At 38.4% G+C, this 23,867-nt stretch overlaps 1 protein-coding gene across 1 annotated transcript; it reads left to right on the forward strand.

The window, feature by feature from the left end:
* Positions 1 to 747: 747 nt before the first annotated feature.
* Positions 748 to 16,676, forward strand: LOC100367755 (uncharacterized). The gene is made up of 2 exons (XM_002730713.4): positions 748 to 969; positions 14,719 to 16,676. Exon 2 carries the CDS (start codon positions 14,815 to 14,817, stop codon positions 16,588 to 16,590), a length of 1,776 nt encoding a protein of 591 aa, XP_002730759.2. The 5' UTR covers positions 748 to 969; positions 14,719 to 14,814; the 3' UTR covers positions 16,591 to 16,676.
* Positions 16,677 to 23,867: the final 7,191 nt, after the last annotated feature.

A 23,867-nucleotide genomic window follows, 5' to 3' on the forward strand; every position in this document is an offset into this window, starting at 1 on the left:
AATATTCGGAATACACTGACGTACCTGAGACAATAGCGTCAGTGTTGTGACTAAATCCCGACGGACTGCAAACACTGAGCTGTTATCTTTTCAGATAAATCAAGCAATCTTTATATATATAGTTACTGGTTCGTGGCGAAAAGTAAACGAGTGGGCAACTAAGGGTGTCAGCAATTGCCTCGTCAAAATCATCTTACTGTGCATAGTATTGACGCTGAGTCGAAATGAAATGAAATGAAATGAAATACATAGAGGGCGAATCGATTACCGCGACTTTTCGTGATTTCAATTAAACACGTAGTCCGACTTTGCTCGTCGGGGACAGCCTCGCGTGCATATATTGCTGCGTATTATTTTACAGCAAGCCACTGTTAGTATCGTGCCTGTAATATCCGGCATATTTAAACATTTAGAAGCAGGATTTGTATGAAATAGTCACGTGATTTTTTTCTGATAACATGTTCAATATACTGGTAGTATAAAGGGCGTGCCATGCGAGGTATTCGCGTGTTCGATTCTGATATCACATGAATCCAAATTCCGGTATTTAAATTTAGCATGTTACGACCCAAACCCCTGGTCGATATTGGACGCAGTTAACGCAACCAGCCCTGCTTTCGCGGGAAAAATATATCTGGCCTGCATAGGGGAAGCCGGGTTCAGAACGCTTATATATGTGGGCGGTTACGTTAGTCACTCTTCGATCCGTACGTGTGAAGGCCACATGTCTGATTCAATGTTATGATAATTAAGTAAGGGCTGGACGTTGTAACTCTCTGAGTCAATAGAACAGACGTTGGTATTCTAGAGCGAAGACCAGACCTGGCCGGTAGATTACATTCGAGTCCGTGATTTCGACACCGGACATAATGTACTGGGAATGTTAGACCGATCTGACGTCGTCGGTCATCCTCTCGCTTGTTTATAGGCCTCGCGCCTTGGTGCTATTGCTCGTACAAGGGTTTGCCGGTAAGTAGGGTACACGTGTGAATCAATGGATGCTCTTTGAATAGGACACGGTGAGACGAGAGGTGTTCTTCATAGCCGGTATGTTCTTCAATTCAACGCAAAACTCTGGGTACTGCCCGCGGTATCTTCGATACACAGATACGATGTAATAAATCATCTGTGTATCTCGTGTTCACGACCGTATCTTAATTTAAGGGTCATCCATTTTATTATCGGAGGTGGTGGTTAATCTTCTGTAAAAATTGTATTCACGACAGTTTTTCATTTGATTGTTCATCATCTTTTACATTATTTAACCTTTTTTGTTTGCTCTCAATTTTGGAAAGTATATGCACACCAAATTAGTATCTAGCTAACCCCCAGTTTTCTACATTGGTAATTCCTCGGCAAATTCAGTTCTCTGTCTTGTTATGTAACAATGGTCCAGACTGTAAATTTAAGGAAAGGGTGCGTTGTAAACTGTACCGTACCGTGGCACAGCTCTAGACAACTTACGATGTGTTGCATTGTTTAATTGGTTTCATCGATAAACGTTCGAGGAGGCACATGTATTACATGACTTGCCCCATTTGACTGTAACAATGGTATTTATCATAAACGTAACGTAACAAGTCGCGCGGTTCAATTCAGCTCAATCGAAAATCAGGTTTTGTCGCCTACCGTAGGCTGAAACAGCGCTTCCGCAAATATTACATCTAATTTCCCGTATTTTAGTATTATTTTGATAATTTTGTTGTTATTTTCTATGTTCATTGATATCGAATCAACATGTAAGGTCTACATTATTTACAAACAATAACACAGTTGATAACAGCAGACGACGTGTCAGTGTAATTGGAAATGGATGCTGCCAGCAAATACGTGTAGTCATTATATATTAGAACGATTGCCAACTTGAAGGTCATTACAACCTTTCATATTTTATTTATTTGATCTACATATAATTTTTAATCATAATTAAGTGAAATGTACACGTTTCCTAACGTCCATGGTTGTACAGCATGGCTATTTTATGATTTTGAAAATGATAAATGTGCGACCCTTATAAAACTATATTGGCAACCACCACTTTCAGGACTATTTAATTTATAATGCTAGTACAGTATGCGGCTATATCATGCACGAATGACCCGGTATTCATTGGAGGTCGCTTGTTCCATATGGCTTCAACACCAACTTCCCTTCAGCCTTTGTGTCTGTTATTTGTCAACACTACTGACAATTCCCGTCCACGGGTGATAAATATGCCAAGGGTCTCCCCCAAACACGAATCGCTAAGAGAGTATCCGAGGCTGCAATATTGGAACCGTTCAAACGTGATGGCACAACCTGTTGTTGTAACGGTCATCGCACTTCACTGAGATACACGCTTGGACAATCTGACTAACTTTAGTAGTCGAAAGATGCTTTATTTTCTGTTGTGTGGTGTACACGGTCGCTTCATGCCAGCTTGCACGGTTCGTCTGATTTCAATAGATGTGTACATCTGTGTCTGTTCACCATTCAATAATTAGTTTACTTATTGTGTTTATGTATGGCCATGATATGACTTTACCTTTTATAAACTAGCTCACATTCGTTCGACGGATTACACGTCTAAAATGTCAGTATTATTGACACGACAAACATGGGACAAACATTACTAATTGTAGTTCAATTCTTCTCGTTCTTATAATGGGTCTCCGATTTTGGAATCCCTCTGGCCGCCAGAGTTAAAATAACGCTATATTGTAATGTTGTTTCTATGGAAACAACTTGAGCACGAGGGTCCTTCTTTTGATTATCACTTTACCACTTACATGGCTCTGCAAAGCTAACACACAATGTCGTCTGTCGCCCGCGGCTCATTTGACCCCATCTGGTTTGAACAAAGTCTAACCATAGAGCTAAAAGATTTTTTTAAACTCCATGGTCTCCTATATAGGAATTAGTTTATTTACCATATTGTTAAGGGGGCACTCGAGCACAAAGCATGTCATTGACATGAACCACACCCCGCCGAGAACTCTGCGATCACTTCACCCGTTCTCACACGGAAAAGCGGATAGACAGACGATATCACAAATAAATGTAATCATCTCGGCTAATAATAGTGACTCTAAACTAATCACAGGCAAACAATATCAAAGTACTAGTATTGAAAAGAACGTATACCCTCGTTCCCTGCACTTTTAATTGGGATATACGTTGCTACACTCTTGTTTCTTCTACCGTTGAAAGGAAAATAACTTGTCTATAGCGTGGTTGTAACCTGTACCTTTCAGCGAAAAAGAATGTGCGTATATCTTCGTGTACAACGAATTATAGCAGAATGTACTTAAATGTGTACCCTCGTCCCCTGTACCTTCCATTAGAACATAATGTACGTTTACCCCGTTCCCTGTACATTTCATTAGAACATATTTACGTTTACCCTCATTTCCTGTACATTTCATTAGAACACAATGTACGTATACCCTCGTTCCCTGTACCTTTCATTACAACATATTTACGTTTACCCTCGTTCCCTGTACCTCTCATTAGAACATATTTACGTTTACCCTCATTCCCTGTGCGTACCATGATCGGAGAATGCTGTATTATCATGTACATTTCAGCCAGTATCATGACTGACATCTATGAGACACTCTTGGTTGAATGATTATACACCAAATCTGCCATACCATCCAGTATTTGACACTGAATGGTCATATCTCAGTCACTTCCTTAGATTATTGCATACTGAAGTGTATTTCATATCTGTCGCCGAAAAGCGTATACTATGTATAATTAGAGACGAATAATGGCCGCCGGAAAAAAATACAGCTGGCAAACATTTTAGAGAATGCGTTCAAAAGGTGGTACACTTTTAACGTTACGGCTTCGGCCTTTACCTGGCACGTATTTAGCCGTATATCTGACCTCGCCCGTACTTAAACTCGCAGTGTCGTCTGTGCGCTGTTTAGAAAAGAATTCCACACACTAATCAATTTCACAACGAGACTCGTCGTACGGTATACATCTTACACAATTAGCAAAACATTAGTAGAGTAACATTAATTCTGTTTCTCCAAGACCCTGACCCTACATTTATAAGGTGAATTGTATATTAGATTTTTTTGTCAATTATAAAGAGCGATGATGCATTATAAGATAATTGTAATCTCCGCTCACGTGCGTGATATCAGTCCCAAAGGCTGCTGGCTGCAACAACGAATCGTTCAGCCTCGGTCTCGATTCCTCATGAGTAATCGTTCATCACGATAACATCAGTTGTTTTTTTTAAATTCTTGAGTAAATTCATGATGAAATAATATATTACGTCTTTCAAACTGTTTTAGTTACCTTGATTACCTTGTTCTTTTCAGCGTTACAATCCAGTCGACTTAGATTTTTGGCGCCAAAATGTAACACAGACTGGAATGACTGAGCTCTGATCAAATGTATCAGTAATTCTCTGTCACATTGGTTTTTGGTCATGAATTTGAACTAGAGTGCAATAGCTTCAAAATATGCAGTTTCAAAGTAAAAATTGGTTAAAAAGTAGAAAACAATCTCAAATTTGTTCCCACTTGGATTTTCTAGACTGCCTAGATTGGATGACTCACATTATTTGATCATTCGGACAACCTTTACCGACTGAGGTCACAGACTCGTTTTTTGTCGCATCTCGTTCATTTCTCCGTTTTCTCCCAAGTGCAGTTATCATTACTATGTAAAAAAAAATAACGGAAAGAATCTGTTTTGGTTCAAAGTATGATATGTTACACTTTGTGATACATTATGCGGTTACTATAGGAACTTCAACGAGTGGCCCTTGGTTTACATGGCAACCATGTGCAAAACAGCAATGTTCATCCTGTGAACTATTAGCCACGAGTTTGAGAATTCCTGACTTACACCTAAATGAAAAACTCCAAAGCATACATGTACATAGCTATATCACTATTTTACTTTTGTCTTTTGCTTATGGGTAATCTCAGACTAGAAGCCTGAGGTATAATTCAACGTGTACCACGTGACATTTAAATTACCATTCTAATACTGAATCCGGAATAGCTTAGGCGCCAGGTGCTTCATGCACTGTCGTTGGTTTGACTAAAAGCCAGCCAAGTCATACCTTTATTTGGCCATGTTTTTGAACGTCAATTCAACTCCATGCATTTTGGGGAAAGAGAAAAATCCGGGACTCGGCCGCCAATGGTCTTGGACTCCTCGTGTGCCAATTGTCCTGGGACTCGGACGCTAGCGACATTTACATACATTGGCTGGAGAGATGTATAACACGTGGGTGTTCATATACAATAGTAAAATAGTTTGAACTCTCTGTGTGGCAGAAGAAGATGTAATCGGCTTAATACTAGTTGATACTTTTGATAGATTTATATAGATATGAAATAATAATGTTTCGATAAAAATCGATTTCGATAAAATCATGATATTTTGTGGTTCTTAATGTACTGTGGTGTTATGATCAATGCGGGTCAAAGTTCACGTTGATATTAACACAAATACTCCAGAAATGTGGTCTTTCAAAAAATTTTCAAATGAAATATCAAATGTACTCAGGACTTTGCAAGAAAAGTTAAAGTATTAATTTTAATTTAAACAAATTGAATAAGTCGTAAGTTTCACAGAAACTGCATATATTGGTGAAATTACAATCCTTAGTTCACGAACTATCACGAGTCAGTAATTTGACCAATCAATAATATAGTTGCGTGCGCTCACTGTGCTCACTGTCGATGTCGCCGATCCCGAACCGCTGCTACGCTCATCCACTTTCCCGTGCTTAGTTCTATGTTTTTATTGCTGGTGTTGTTGCAAATATGATAAACCTCGTGCCTATAAGTGGCGCCCTCGGCGACAGAGCGTTTCTGTGACGTAAATTGGATATAATGGACGCTGCTCACAGCGTCGTCGATATTGGGTTGATCTGTGATCGCCCGTAATTAGAAAATAGTATTTTTTCAGATTTTACAGATTTTAAATGACATCGACTTCATGCGTGACAACAAGAGTTAGCCATTTGAATTCATTGCATACATTCAGCTACGTCATTTTGTTGTCACATAAACGTTTCTACGTATGTATGCCACCAGTATCCATCTATCATTTTATCGACTAGTGGTTTGAACGATATACATGACATTATAAACCAATCATTTTGTAAACAGCGGACTTGTACGCCTCTAAATATTCGCCGTTATGAATTCGTGGTTGAGATACTAACATAAATGGGAGTCAGAGAGCATAAAACTAATTAGTATTAGTCGTGTAATCTGCATAATTTATCCTCAATTTGCGAAATAAAAACAAATCGACTACACTATCGTTGTCTACATTATTATTGTATCACCACTGATTACAATGGTGACGTGGAAATTAACTAAACTTAGAAACTTACAACATACCCTCATCTGATGGTTGTTTTGTTGCCGGTTTTTGTACTATTTACGTCGAAATCTATTACCATAACTGTTTAGAATAAAAATTACCCCTCGATTGCAATGGCCATTCCACCATATGCTACCCGAGATGCCGTGTACTGAGAATGCCCGCAAGAATGGAAAGCATTACCAAAATAAAATACGATATAATCTGCTATCAATTTCAATTACGTTTATAGCATCTTCCTTGAAGCATGTTTTAGCCCCAAAATTTATTTTCTAACCGTAGCAAAGTCGACTTAATATCACCTGGCGTTGCGTAGTTAAAATAAATACGATCATGTACGCCTCAAGGACGTTATCTTCAAGGAAATCATTTCACTGAAGTCGTTATTGATGATTATGAGGACAGGAACGCAGCTCGTTAGCTTGTATTATGTCATGTTCTCCATTCTCCCACAAGATAACGACACTAGAAATTGTGCAACTTTCTCTTGCCAGCGTGAAGATAGATGACTCTATCCAGGTCAAACTGGACGACGAAAAGTCCAGTGTACAAACGGATAGCGGAAATAATAGCCCACTTTAAAGCGGAGGATTGTCACCTGCGCACGCGCGGGAAATGAGTCCCAGTCCACATGCTAAAAACGCAAAAGCTCATGGGTATACGTTTGTTTGTAAACAATGACAAGCTTTGGCCATCTAACGCATGCGCAGGCGACGACTCCCCCGCTTTAATGTCACCAGTTAAATTACCACATGCACTTATTTAGTTCTGGAACAGCAATACATATTCGTCGCCCAACACCCATTAAAATGATTATGTCATTGTCACGTGGTATCATTTAAAACGAACGCAGTGTTAAGTGGATCACGAGTGGGAATTACAATCATTTATTGGTTCCGAACAAATTGTTTATGTCGATTTAACCATGATGAAATTACTGTAAAACCATCATATTATTTTCACTGGCGGTTAATTTCGCTATTTCGATGCTATGAACAATTTCACTGGGCTGGACTTGGTTGAGAAACAGTGACTTCTATTGTTATTTGCGCACGTGGATTTAATTTAGCGGATTTTATATAAAAGCGAAAATAGCGAAATCAAAAACCAACGAATAAGTAATGCATTTACAGTAACCTGTTTAATCCTACTCCCGAATTGTAATCCTTCGTCCCTCGCTGGTATTCTTCACGATGACGTCATGTTATCCTAAATGTCTGGATTAGAGGTCGTCGCCCGTTGGCGTCCGCGTCAACTTTTGATTACTGATTGCTTTGTTGCTTATACTATATAAGTATATGTACTTGGCTAGACCTCTCTTAGATTTATTCATTTCGTGGTGATATCTTTAATACTCTAATTTTGGTGAATATTTCTGTCAATTTTTGATAAAAAGTAATATTTTTGATTTCTTCTTGAAAATCGCAATTCTGATTGCTTCAATGTTACACAGGTACTACATATGGGCCTCTCTCGGACTTAATATCTTCAATCCTCTAAGTTTTGTCAATTTTGGTAAAATTTATATTTTTGACTTTTTGTTAAAAACCGCAGGACCTATCTCAGATTTGTTCATTTTGTGATGAAATCTTCAATTCTCAAATTGAAATGTGCATTGTTAACAGCGGGACTGAAATGCTACTTCTTTATATTTGCAATATATTAGTTCCATCATACATTGTCATTAAAATTTACATAAACCATTAAAAGTTCACTAAATCATAAATTAATGAATATCGGTCTCCACGTTGCTGGTATCATTAGAGTCGTCACGCACGGATACTCAAGACAAGCAACTAATGAGTTTCGATTTGTGCGTGCAAAGGCAGTGTTTCAAATTACTGCTCGTGGCGTTACTACACTGTATTTTTCTTGATTTAGTCACGGTGAACGCATTAGGGAAATCGACAGTGTCGTCTTTATTATACTGGCGAACTAGCCAATTATTTGGCAATAGTTAGCACCACGTTTGTCGGTTTTTTTTTGGGGGGGGGGTAAGGGGGGTTTCTTATCTAGTTTTATGTTGTGGCTGGTAAGAATGCACCATGCCTTCGCGGATCTTAATCATAGCCCGTTCTTGACAATGAAAAACTTTCGTATTTGATTGAGATGAAACATTATTACTGCGGAGGTGGCAAGGTTACAATATGCGTGCGCAACATTTTCACTGACAGTGGCGTTGTACTATTTTCGTTCTGAGTTCGGGACCCTGGTAATACAGTTACTGCTCAAAGTAAATGTAGGATTCTATTTTGATCACGTGTTTAGAATTACAGCACCAATTGCTCTCGCTACTGTGACAGCCAATCAGAAACCAAATCCTTCACGCGTAACGTGGTACCGTGTTTATTATTTGTGTACATTGTCACTAATTGTATTTATATCCCGGTTTATATATTTAAATGTAAAACAAATTGTATATAGTGTTTCGAGGACAGGCGTGTCTATTACTACAGTGTTACCACCATCGGAAAATAAATTGTTAGCTTTTTTGTTTCTGAGCTAGTGTGATCTTCAGAAAGTGGTTGAATGGCCGCCGAAAATATGTTAACAGGTAACTTCATTTGTAGTGTAGCTACAACAGTAAAACTAAGAATACTCGATGTTTTTTTCACTTTAGATTTGACCACACAAACTCGGGTTATTAAATACCACAACAAGTGTTAATATTTGTCATAAAAGCGAGTATAAAAAGAGAGTATTTTATAGGTATTCCCGGCATTTGAGGCGAGGCACGTAAACATGGGAAGAGCTCCGAGTAAATAATTTATTCGATGTTCTAAACCAATGAAATCCACATAAGATAAGAGGCAGAAGGGATATTTTAAGGCATGTTTCAAATGTTGACACGTGCATATGGCAATTTGGGGTAGTAGGTGAATGGTAGAATAGAGATGCGTGAATTTTATATATATATCTCGCATAGAATGGGGTTACGCATGTATGAATCAACATTTCATTTCCAGTTATGAAGCTGTATTCATTTCCCAAGTGATCGTAAAAAGTGTGTTTAGAACTATTAAAAATGCATGACTTGGCCTCGCATGGCATATTTCGCCGCGATGTATCATTTTCAGTCATTTATTGTCTGTTCATAAACTGATGTCGATCTCAACCGTGGGACTTCATTGTTTGGAAACCTTCGTTAAACTTCTTCGATTTGTAGTGAATTATTTTATGGTTACTTATACTTGTCAATAACTGAAAAATATGTTGTTAGTGTAATGCAGTAATGAGGTTGTAGTGTCACTAACTAGTTAGCCGATTTTCAAAACCAAAATTTGGAAACAAAAAATAAACTACACAAACATTGTTTGTGTTTTCTTACAATCAAAATCGGAGCGATGTACTCATGGTACTTTGACTGTATTAGCTCACATTATATTAGTAAGCATATTTTACACTCATACAATTTTCAGGATATGAAATGGATACGTACGCATCTAGGGTCAAACATTTGACCCGCATGTAATTTTACAACATTCACGTAATTGCCTCGCCATAGCCACCATGGATGAAACTATTTCAGGCCATTTTGGCCCAGCGTTACATCGATAAACATCCGAAACATTGGCAAATGCAGATCACGGTGATCGTATGATCATCCGCTATTACGTTCCCTTCTCGCGTCTCAATTACATTACTTCATATGTGTCATGGTGTTCAGTGTATAATCACGCCCAGAGATGATATTTAAAAAAAATGTGACAAAAATATTTATTTTTGGGAAAAAAATGTATGGATGTTGCTTGATAAGTTAAAATTCACTTTATTTTGAATCTAGATATTTCTAAAAATTGGACGCCGTGACCTGAACAATTTTAATTTTTGGTTACCCATTCGACCTGACTCTTTGGCGACAAGAAAACCGGTTTGACTCCTTACGCGCCAGGTAAACGCCCGGCAGCTTAGACACCAAGCAAACACTTGACCTCGCAGATGACCAGTGAAACCACAAGACGCTTCGTCACGTCTCACCCTTAAAGCGGGGGAGTCGTCACATACGCATGCGTCAGATGGCCATAGCGTGTCATTGTTTACAAACAAGTGTATACCCATGAGCCTTTGCGCTTTAAGCGTTTGTTGTTATCGTCGCTTGGAACTCAATTCCCGTGCGATTAAGATTTGGCCAATTCTCAAATTGAAATTAAAGTCAACTCAGGAAATGCGCGTGTCGGCATTTGGTTTAGCGTTTAGATTGATACATAGTATACCTACCTAAATACTCAGCCGGAGTACGTGTTGCATTATTTAGCATGCGAGCGTGCCTCATTTATGAATATTTATTGTATTCTAATCTACGCACGTATTGTCAGCCGGAATACGTGTTGCACCACTAATTTAGCATGGGTGCGTGCCTCATTTATGCTGTGTTGGTGGTTATTTCATAACTTTCAACTGAATGCTTGAGTGTGACACCTTAAAGAAAAATCATTTCCGGAAGCACGGGCGAAGAAACCGACCATTAATTCCAAACAAATGATACATCCACCGTTTTTTTAGTGCAATGTACATTTAACACAATATTTGGAAGATAATGGTATCGCGTCGCCTTGGAAACGCTGACAAATTGTGGTTAATAGTGCTTGGTTATTGAAGCGCGAAACTGAGTGCGGATGTAACTTTCGATATTATTTTATTCGATATTTTCTTAATTAATGAAAAGCCTTCCCTTATTCCTTGTACGCATGCGTGTCAGAAAGTTTTGCGCACAGATGCCATTATTTGCACTGAAACCTTGGTCTCTGCATTTTAGAATGTTTTTACGAAATGGCATATACCAGTAGTTCATGGATATTTTATTAAGTTGTCTTCAATAATAAGGTGAATTACTGAGCTTTCATCAGGTAAGCGCGTTCACTTCGTTGTATGGGCTTTTCACATTACACTCGGACTACGGTGGGCACTGCGTTTTACCGTGGACATGTCAATGACAATTCGCAGTTTAACCGGTCCTCTACTTTCCCATTTATAAACTATGGTGTATATATTATGTAGCATTCTTTGTTTGTAATCCACATTAGTAATGCATACTCTAGTACACGAGTGACGCATTCTAGATGACACATCATTAGATTACAGGGAACGGAGCGTGTACGACGCATTCACCCGCAAATATGCATATACGGGCATCTATTACAATATTACAGCCATCTTACAAGAGTTGTACAATAACGCGGCGACTGTTGCTATGGCCAACAAATTAGTGCTTTGAATATGTGCCTGTCGATAGATATCATTTACCAATATTGAACAGCGACCTCGGCATGAACTCGTAGTACGAGATCGAACATGCTTAGATAACACCACAGTCGTCTGGTTACTCAATGCTACAGACAATGTTGCTGAAATGATATCGATGCAACTATAAATAAAAAGAAAACTGTCATGCTGATTTTATGACATCTTGTCGAATACATAGGCCAGTGTGTGTCAGTGCTGCTATTTCTGTGCTAGCGTGACGTTACTGGAATACGTACACGTCCCAGGCGGCATGGAAAACCAATCAATACCCGACTAGTCTTTGATTCACGTGTGAACTGCTTTGGTTGTGGATTTCAGTTTCGTCATCGCCCTGGTTCCGATTTCACTCCTTGTTGCGTGTTGTCGTATACATGTACATTTCAGTGGTGTTATATTGACGAATACCGACATAATAGTATTGTATCACGGCGTGTCTGTATTATGTCCGTCTGGAATAACGAACGCACGTGAATGTATAATGTATAAATGGGCGGTCATTCACTGAATGGTAACGGATATACGGATTTAGTTGGATTGGGAAATTTACCCATTCAAACAATAAGTATTATTTGCGGACGATGTGGCCAGTGCCCATAATACATGTGTATGTGTCTCATGTTTATTATAAAAATATAATACGTTTGAATGATTTTATACCAAATACTATGTATTTAGGCACTACAGACTAATTTGATCATGTGATGCCTTTGTAAACGGAGAGATGTTATTAATTTTCATAAAACCCGAGAAATATTTATAGAATTACTATTTACGTTACTATGTGAGATTACTTACTATCCATAATGAAATCAAGTGACGTAATAGTCCCAGATTTAACTGTAATCAGGTAAGCCAGAAATCAGCATAAGCTCGATACATATTATTGTTATTTTAATTGCCTCGATATCGACAACGATCCATATCTTAATGTTCAAATCGCCCCAGTCGTCACGCAGCGCGTGTTCGAACTTATCGTTTTTCACATATTTGCTACATTAAAAAACTACAACTACAACGAAACAAAACAGTTGTCTGTTTGAATGATGTTGTTCACGCCACTGAAGTGGAGTGCGTAATATTCGACGGCAATTTTTAACAAATTTTGTACAACTGAACAAATATTTTCGACAAATTAATGGTCTGCTTATATGTTCTTTGCAACTAGAGCAATGGCGATGGTTCAATTAAATGGTAGGAATCACGCCGCATCGACTTCGAAGTGGCTTGTTTTGCAGGTCACGTATGACAAGAGATGTGCTTAGTTGGTTATGTGGCGGTGATTTATAATTGGGCCATATGAATGTCATCTTAGTTTCACAGCCCATCTTGCTTCAATAACTTACCCACATTCTGTACTACAGCTCGTTTTCATTGCAATGTGAAAATATTGAAATTATAGCAATTGAGTTATAATTTTAATACAATTATTATGAATAATTTCCGTATTTTTTTCTAAATTACCTCGAACTTTGCATTATTAACCGAATTATAAACTAAATCACAATGTTTTTGCGATGCATGAAATATTACATATTAGAAATAACAACACACTTCCCAAATGCGCATGCCCTGTAATTAATAGTACGTACCATTAATTCGGAGCACATGCGCAATTTGTTTCAAAGATTTAGTACAGTTTATGAATTATTAACTGGACATAGCATTAGGTAAACCGGGACCAATTAAACAGAATTTATTTTGTGTAAAGTTATGTTGAATGTGCCCGTGATCTCGTTCATTTACGTTGTACAACACACATCGTTAGTACGTGCGAAATATTTCTGATCGGTTAATAACAAGAGTGATCACCGCTATAGCCATGTGTCGCCACTATTACGCATCCGGGGTCGTACATTCGCCCTCAGATTAATTAGAGTCGCATATGAAAGTTGTGTAGCAGCTGCTGATTTAATAAGCACGTGGTGCGTGAACTGCAGTATGTCCTGGAGCGATGATCTCACGCTGCATTTCTACATGTTGTATAATGAAATTTGTGAAGAGTCATATACCCATGGGGTGCCCCTTCCCGTGGCTGAATGTTTTACGGGGGGAAATAGTAGGATCAATGCGAGTTCCACTGCATGAGGCTGTGGGTGATGTCGTGGGAACGAGACGAGACGAGACGAGATGAGACGAACGAAGCTGGAATTGTATGAATGAGAGGCAGCTTTGACCCCGCGTACATGTGGAACCCGGCATGAACAATAAATATGTTTGATGAAATGAGTCATATTGTGTCGATTAACATGTATGTGTAAAACAAATTCTGCGAAAAGTCTGTATTACAAACGGTTCGTGATGAACGCCAAGATTGAATTTGTCGATGTAAATGGCTTTATTTCGCCACTGTATTGGTAATTATGACACAATGTAAAAATGCTGGTTGCAAAATCTTAGGTCTCGCAATCACTGTGAGTTTACGTCAAGTCTCGTGATAACATAGAACAGGGAACTCGGCGTTGAACTCAACTCAACAAATGATTGGATTTAGTACATGTGTCCTCTTACATTATGTTACGACTGGGCACGGTGCGATGACATTCGAAGAATGGCAATTTACTCGAAGTGGTTGATTTAAAATTGTTTTTTTTTTCTTTTGCTTTGCATTGCGGAAAAGCAATCATATTGAAGACTTTCTCGGTGTACCAGTTTTCGACATTTTCTGTAACGTAACTTTAAAGAGCGGTGGTTGTCGTGCCACACATGCGCGAGATACGGGTCGATGTAACTTCTGCGCAGACAAAACGAGTGCAAACTGAGACGTTACCAAGCTTTAACTACACTGTATGTAATTTGGTGATTGAAAGGTATCGAAAGAGTCGTCAACGGTACTTAGTGCACGCCCAGGTCAAAACTCGTACTCGTGATTTTCTTTAGAAGAGCGCATTACATTGTGGGAATATCAATGTTTATCAACACAAATGTCGCACATGCGCGGCGCGATGATAACCGCCTATTAGGTGGCACTTGCAATGTGGAATACAGACCATAATAGTTTTTCTTCGAGGTCCATAGCTTTATGTATATCTATTTTAATATTTTTCAACATTTTTTGCGGATTGTGATTACATGTAACTACCATAACGAACTTGCTACACAGTGACTACATTTTTTTTTAATCTTTTCTAGGCGAAAATCATACCAAAGGGATGTATAAATTTTTATATAACCGTATGAGGGCGTAAGACAACCACATCGCCTTGATCGTGTACCTCCTGGGTGCCAATGGGTAAATTTCAACACAAAGGACGAAGTTCCAGGAGAAAGATGTCGCGCCTTTTCAAGATCATGCTATTTCTGATCGCATTGGCTATTTTTATACTTATCAGCAATTTGGCCTTGTTATCAAACCCGTCATTCGTCTACCATACAACGCCCTCACTCGATGATGGCGATGAGATGCATTCCTTCATGAGGGCGAGGAAACTGGAATCTGTTAAAGTGAACGCGGCAGACAACCCTGGGCTATTACACTTTGAAGAAGTTCGAACAGCAGTATTCAAGCAAAACGTGGTGCAGACCTTCGGGGAAATGTGGACAGCGCCATCTCGAGGCAGTATTACGAGAATGTCGAATGGATATATTCACAGGAATGGACTAGTGTTATCAAATATGGAAGAATCTGTTTTAAACAATACAACGGTGTTGTCACGCGCAGCTATTTTATCATTTCTTCACATACAGCAGGATACTTTTGAAGACATAGTGTTTGGTTTATTACCATTTTTAAACTTTACGTGCGAATTTATGCAGACTACGGACCCTTTACAAATTTTGATGAAAACTCAATTACCCGCCGACGTCATTGAGTATTTCTGCCACGTGAACAGTTCTCGTGTAATTTACGATATCCCGGATGTCACGTACTTTGCGAGCACTGTTTATCTTCCGGCATTCTTCCCGAACAACTTACTCCATCAGCAAGGGCTGATCCCACCGAATTCTCTACGCAAACTGAAAAGAACAGTTTTCAATGACGGTGACATCGTACTGTACCTTAGAGAGTCAGATCACACGTCTATACTTCTTGAAAACGAAAACGAGATTTTATCGGTCTTAGAAGCCTCGTTGCCCGACACACTGGGATTAGTTGTCTGGAAGTCGTCTGAACATGACTGGCGGGAAAACCAGCACACTTTCTCTCAAGCCAGAATTGTGTTGGCTCCTCGCAGTACTGCCGTTGCCAATGTCGCTTTCTGTCACCCTCAAAGTCACGTGATTGAAATAACCCACCGAAATTTTAGTTGCCATGGAAATAATTCTCTTAGGTGCTATGATGGTCTGGCGAAGGCGTTTGGTTTGAATTACTGGACTCTTTTTGCTGAAAGGACCACGCCGCAAGATGACAAGATCGCGCGTGTATCGCGAGAAAGTCTACTGCAGTTGCTGAGTGTCATTCTGGACGAGACGGACTACGACGTGTCCCAGAAGAAGAGTGATATTTTGCAAAGAATGTTCCAGGAAAGCATGCCGCTTGGACTTCGACAGATGTCGTCTATTCTAGAAGACATTTTTTACAGGTCCGGTAGTTGTAAATTGCTAGTTTTCGGGTTTGCCAATGACATTGAATTGCTTAGCACCGCAAACCAAAATGGTGCCACGACTCTTGTAGTCGCCGGAAACGACACGTCGCGAATGATTACAATGGCGCCCAAAGACGTAACTTACATTTCTGGGGAATACTCAGTTTCGAAGTTAGAATGGAAAACGCTAATTAACAACAAACCTGAACTTTTGCAAGAGAACTTTCCTAAGGAGTTGAAGTCCACGGTATGGGACATAATCATAATTCGTTCGATTAACTCAGACTCGTATTTGTCGGATACCATAAAACCAATATACTGGGCTTCACAGATTGCTGGTATGGGTTCTTCTGTGTATATCCACGCAGTTCATAACACCATAGAATCGTCTGTAGCGTTCAAATTTTTTGGTGATTCTAGTTTGTTGATCGAAGAAGCCAACACTGCCATGGCTAAGTATGAGACCTCCCGGCTGTAAAATGTCGGTGTTTTAACAATTGGACGTGAAATGTGTTTTTAAATATTATTTGATTAAAGTAGTACATGTTGTACGAGTATTTTAAACACGGTGTTCCCCAGTGACAAGAAACAACGATTGCTTTGCATAAAAACGATATTTCTACCTTGAATGTTTAAGATTACTGAAAAGAAACACTGCCTGTTTAGGACATATTCATTTCAAGTTCAAAAACGACATTTATCATGCATGCAAATTACATTGTTTTGCCGATTTCCGTCAAAATTGGCATCACATAGACATTTTCTATTTGATCCTCAATAAAATGGCCGACTAGCGGGCAATTTAAACGCAACCGATTCTTCGAGAAGGCTTGGGCAATTTCAAGCAACCCATAGTTCTGTATAGTCTATGATCAAACGAAGTATAATAACAACACATATGTTATTCTTGATCCGATTCAATGTATTTGTATCAGTTTCTCTAGCATGCAATCATGTTGTCCTGTTTTTAAAATATCGAACAAAAATAAATTGTTGTTTACTATGAATATTATGGTAACAACGATGAAAAGATGCATGGTACGTTGGGTGGTCGTTGATCTCCCCGGTTGTTTGGAAATCATTAACATTAATATTGGAACGCACATGCACTTGTTTACGTTTTGCCGCATGCAGCAGTGGCTCGCACCCGATAACGAAATAGCGACGCTTCATTGGTGCTATTGTTTTTTATTAAATTCCATTGTATTTGCCTTTATTTCAAGGGTGCCACAGCAGATCGCAAGCTAGTTATTGATCAGTGGCCTCGGCGTCATTTGTTATTGCAATTACTTATACAGATGACGTCACAGTAGAACCATGTAAAGCAATAAACCATTCCTATCCTTGGTGCGGACATCTAGGTATTTTCAACTACTGTAAAATACTTTATTTTAATTGGTTGAAATTAATTTTCGCGGAATTTAGTTATTTTCACTGAATTTTAATGAGTTGAATGTAAAATATTGGAAAAAAAATTCATATCCATTTAGTGAAAATAACGTACTTCACAGTATTCCAAAGTACTGTTTTCTGATAGTTGTCGGCTTTTTTTACACCGTGATGCTTGTCAGGCGGTGAAAATGCCCGGATGTCCGTCGCCGGGATGGGTGACGGTAATGTCGTTCATATCGACCACTGTGTTAGGTTGGGTAGCCGTTTGTCATCTAAAATATAGTAAAATCTCTTCAAAAACGTTAGTCTTCATTGATGAACCCGATAGACAGACGACAACAGACCAAAAAGATATCTACGTTTAGAACGCCCTTATCACTGCCTTATGTCACCCGTTTACGTCTTAGAAGCGTTTCGTCACTAGATGGCGCAATTTGTAGCGAATTCTGTATATTCAGGGCTCATACCACTAATTGGAACTCCATAGACGACAATGATTAACTTATGAGGAGATTGCTATATGTAAATGAACGAGGTGCATTGCCATGTTTAAAACTTTAACTGCAGTGTACCTTTAAAAAGTGTTGCATAACTGTTGATTTAGACTCAAATCGTCAACTTTTGTGCCAATATTATTTTTTTTAAATATAAATCGTCTGAAAACATGCAAACTTTTTTGTTTTTGTTTTTTTGAGATATGGCGTAATCTTTTGACTATAAGAGCCAAATGGAAATAGCTAATTTTGTTGTGTACGAAAAGTATAATTTAGTGACCTTACATTTGTATCGTGATTCATCGAGGCACAGAACAAAATAAAGCCGCATGGTAAAAGTCGAAAACAAATATGGCAGTAAGTTATAATCGTAACCAATTAATTGTTGTAATACATTACTGTACGAGTTCGATCTTTTCTGGATAATGTTTTATGTTGAAATGTAGTTTTCACCCATTCACAATCCATGATGTCATGATGATGATTACTTGGGTAACATTCGTTATAAGGACCTTTAGTAGTCCTAGTAGAAGTAGTGTAGTTTATTAAATAACAAATACGAAACAAAATTATCCTCGGGGGCGGAGCTACGTCACGGACGTTCTACGTTGCTAAGACGCGCACCACTGTACCACGTATTTCTATGGGCTTTGTGCGCGCTGCTGTGGAACGACGGTGGAGCCGGTGAAAACTCGAGAAAACAACACAAACTCAACTGTAAAAGTAATCCTGAACAGCCAAATTCATATGTGTTACACATGTAGGGCTAATCTTGTTACACTGTTCAGGGGACTCTCAACAACCATCGCTAAGTACCGTTTTCTGCGAGTTTTTGGTCTTTGTTTTCACCGCGAGGGTTGCCAGGCGGTAGAAAATGCCCGGATGTCCGCCCCGAGGATACAGACATTATACAGGAAAGTGCTTATACAACTGAAAAGAAAATTTGATAACGACCCGATACAGATAAGAAGATGAACTTGTTTTTCCGCAGTATATGTTCGAGTATACCTTAGTTTTACATTCCTATATAAAACAAAGACAGTATGGAAATATGTCGAAAAATCAGTTTCCTTGCCATTTCGTTCAGATTTACGCCACATATATATAAGTAAGTCTTGAACTTAAACCCCCGCTACATCATTGGATAAAAGTGTCAGGATGAGTTCGACGCAGACGGTAATTATCGTACACATAATAGACTCTGCATATCTCATCACCTCCACGACCCCAGACGTTTAAACATGCTATTAAATCTTCAAATCTGAAAAAAATCTGACCCCATTTCAACTGAAAACTGTTTACTCGTAGTCGTGGAGCTATGCACACTGCTACGACTCGGCGTGACGGGATCTTGTTACGATGGGTCGCGAAGTGTCAAGTCACAGTCGGGTCGCCAAATAAATAATTATCGAACCATGATTCTGTAAGACTGTATTTAGAAATGAGCCACCCTACCGCTATTAGCAAGAAATCGCCAATTTTATCATAACACCGGGGTTGATTGCAATCTATTAATTTTCCCACATCAGTTATATACATGGACTGTCTTGGTCAATTAGTGACCCGAAAGAGTATTGTTCCCGGAATGTGTGGAATGCTGAATTATCATTAAGACTTCAAACCATGAATTAAGGCATGGTATGTTTTACGTTAAACTTTTATTAAATATGTGAATGTCGTGATAGCAACTTCCTTTCGATGTTCACAACAGGTATATATTGCAAAAAGTCTTATGAGATGTATCGAAAGCTCCTTCATGATATTTGATATTGCTGGGAAAATGATTTATTATCAGTATAGCATGTCAAACAACTTGAATATTCATCACAAGTGTTTAATTATGTGCATTTATATTCCAAATAAACGAATCAAATTATAGGATACGTAATGTGAAATATTTTGGATAATGGACAAGTGGAATGCAATCGTTCAGATAGTGTACGAGTGCATTATCCCCCTTACAACACGTAAACCGAACCTGGAGTTTGTACTGGCCAATCATATTCAACTGATTGTGTTGGTATGAGTTTCAGGTTTGTTTTCATAATTCCGACTAGAGATTGATATCCTGATGGATCAAAAGGCAATATGGTTGCATTTGAGTTTTTGGTGTTTCGAATTCGAACACAACTGGGTGGGTACATTTAAAATCTAGTGAATATCTCTACAACATCAAATCCGCCATGTGGACACCAGTTATTTTATCTTGCATAGTATGAGGTTATTACGAGGATACCTCAAAGTATGCACGAAGACAGTACAGAGGGAGTATCGACCGATGCGCAGCGGTGTACTGTCTTCGTGCATACGTGCATAATAACCTTATTATTATACATATTTTTCTTCCAAAGATACACCATGGGAATTCCAAAATCCAACATGTTTAGATCTGAATCAGCGAACTTCTTTGTGAGGAGTCCGGTCAAACCCCGGTGGCAGCCATGTTTGTTTTTATTATTAGAGAAAGCTTACGCGTGTAATCATTCCATATTTGGAAATCGCATTTTCTAATATGGTAGGATGAAAAGTACCCCGTAAAATACCGCAAAATTACTGCACGCTATAACTTATGACGTTACGGTGACAGATGTATAATAATTTTTGATACAACACACCATTTTTGTAAATTATGCCCTCTCGTGCCGACGTGCTTCTATGACGTATATATGTTTTGGTGATATATTCTAAATGACAAACGACAACACAGCCAAACACTTCAGCCTTCACCTGTATACGTCATTGTTACGTCACAAAACCTCTCCGTCACTAGAGGGCACGATTTTTGATTTTTCGACGGAGTGCGACGATATTCCGCCCTCTGTGTTGAAATGTGCTCTATCCATTATCAAGTAGATTACACGTTGCGAATGGCGTTGTTTCAAAGAGGCAAGAATACATTCTCTTCATAAGGGCGTCCCGAAAATGGTGTTGATAACAGCAGGTCCATAGCTATCCTTTTCCTTTTTCTTACATTTATTTATTCACACGTTTACCATTTTTTGCATAGAAATCATTTAATCACTGATTCCCATTCTTGGTTCCGGCAACTCCGCTCGTGCACTATCGCCCTCATTGGTCTGTCTGATAAATGTGTCAATACCATGGTGCTAGTTGTTTCTATGGAGGGCGGATTTGTGCAAGGCATTTGATACTAGTATTGATAATCATAGTACTATTTTATGTAAGTTCAAATGTGCTGGTTTTGATACTCACAGTCACTAAGATGGTTTCACTCTTAATTTGACAATCTCAATTGAATTTGTTCGTTTTATCAGGGCGTATTCAGATAAGATACCAATCAACTACCATGTAGCGCATTCTTAGCCATCTGTTTTTTTTTATCGTAACCACGACTAAATATGAATATGTTCGCAGATGATCAAACATTTATTTCATTTCAGGGGAAATAGTTTGGCTGTCAATGATAAATCAAATGAGGATAGATTTTTCATGTATGCCCGAAACCAAAATTACCGAGGAACAATAAGGTGCACGGATTTCCTAATTCATGCATTTCTTCATGCATGCATTCATGAGTTGTTGAACACACTACATAGTTTGTAATTTCATTCAGCTTCTTTCAGTCATAATTCAAAACAAATAAAAGGAAAAAATATAGAGAATATAGCAAATTATCTTTTTCTCTAATATTCTTGTGTAATCGGTAATTATGACAATTAGTTATGGTTGCATATGGAATATTTTTCGGTATTAATTATTCTTAATATAAATTTCTGAATTATTTTGTCAAATTTTTTTTTCAGCTCCCTCCCAAACGAAAGAATTTCACAATGTCGAAAACGGAAAATCTTTATCATAGTGTTCACAGAGCAATTTTTTTTTTTAGATATGAAGATATAATTTTACAGTACCGCATAAATAAATATTATATATATATAAATACAATAAATATTATTATACATCTGTCACTGTAACGCCATGAGTTACATCTTGTCGTAATTATTAGGAAATGCGAATTCCAAATGAAATGATTACGCGCGTAAGCGTCCTCTAATAATAAAAACAAACATGGCTGCCACGTGACCAGGGTTTGACCAGACTCCACACAATCGCTGATTCTGTTCTAAACATTTTGAATTTCGGCATTCCTATGATGTATCCTTGGAAGGAAGAGATGTATAATAATAAGGTTATTACGAAGATACCTCAAAGTATACACTCTGGCAGTACAGCGGTATCGATCGACGCGCAGCGCTGTACTGTCTTCGTGCATACTTTGAGGTATCCTCGTAATAACCTTATTATTATGCATCTCTTCCTTTCTCATATTAACACGAATCTTATATTATATAACACATTTCCAACATGATAATAGTTGTCTATTGTATACAATGACAAGTTCTCTCATACAACGACATTGCATGTATGTAACATGCTCAAAAAAACAAAATTTGAATTCGACTTGAACTGCCTCAAGACTCGCCCAATTGAGTACTACAGCATGGAAACCGACAATAACTTGAACAACTCGCATTGCTCCGTTCACTCGCTTCGTATTGGGCCAATTGAGACATCCTCTCAAATTACAAAAAAGCCCGTACCTCTTTAAGGTTTTTTTTTTTACTTCTGTGGAGTACATGAACACGCCTCAACATACACGTAAACTACTGTCACCAGAATACTGTGACATCTCTAACACTAATTAATTTGAGTTTGGATATCGCTTTTGTAATACATGTTTGTACGAAATTGCATATGGAACACAATTCATTTAACTTGAATACTAATGACACTATGTGTAAGATTGCTAAGAACACTTAGCGGTGGTGGATAACAAATTATTAAACGCTGCTCGGACTGATAAATATGATATATAGTAAATAATACTTGGTAATCGTAGTCCTAAGTTACTAATAGTTAATAGATACTAAGTTAATAGTTACTTAGGACTACGATTACCAAATATTATCTATTACTAGTATATAGCGGCGGTGGTCGTCGCGCAGCGCGTGCTCGAATTTCATGTAAACAAATAATGTATTCTAAACACGTCGTGTACGTTGCTATGGGTCTCTTATAGAAAAACATGCAGCGCGACGACCTTTAATCACACCATGTGAATAGCGCCACCAACGATGGAAATGCATTTTTTCGGTGAATACTAGTATGTTTGTTTTTTATTGTAGGCAATAAATACTAGTTGTTAAACAATTATGCAGTAAGAATAATATAAAATAAACACGTGCGGTTTCTTACGTTTGTTCTTGCCAGTAACAAGGTTCCACCTAGGCTTGATTAGTTCTCGAATACAAATGAATGTATTCACAATGTACCATGGGGGAAAAGACAGAAAGAAGGAGTCACATGAAAGTAAAAATCGTTTATCTCCATGAACGTACGAAGGAATGGCTGATTCGGTGATTAAAACACGGCAAATTGCGATCCGCCGCATCACACCTACACCCAAAACACATCATCACTAAAATTAATTCAATGTACGATTATCACCCATAATCTGGATGGGGGGATAGATACAGCTCAGTTTCGTTTCATTTTCGCCACGTGAATTCGTAGCCTCATATTGATATCCTGTTTGGTGAATTGTGGGAAATAGAATGTCAATCACGGCCACAATTAAAAGCTCAATTGTGCCTGGGCTAAACCTTGAGTCAGAACACAGTATAATGACTTCAAATTATGTTTCAAACACAAAAATATGCGGTTCACGTCTAAGGTTCTCCCTTGAAATGTGATGCTCTCGGAGCAGACGACACATTGGAAGACATTCGATTTTTGACTCTCCTAGGGAGTCAACTCGATTCAACGCGAGGAAGGAGGAGTCGGATTCGATCAAGCATAATAGCAATCCACGGTGTAAATGATTTATATGCATTCATTTACATTGGCG

The sequence above is a fragment of the Saccoglossus kowalevskii genome, chromosome 15, assembly GCF_978046115.1.
Source record: "Saccoglossus kowalevskii chromosome 15, keSacKowa6.1, whole genome shotgun sequence".
Classification (NCBI taxonomy): Eukaryota; Metazoa; Hemichordata; class Enteropneusta; family Harrimaniidae; genus Saccoglossus; species Saccoglossus kowalevskii.

Excerpts from the sequence above, each read along its gene's own strand:
- LOC100367755 (XM_002730713.4), top strand. The coding sequence starts at position 14,815 with ATGGGTAAATTTCAACACAAAGGACGAAGTTCCAGGAGAAAGATGTCG.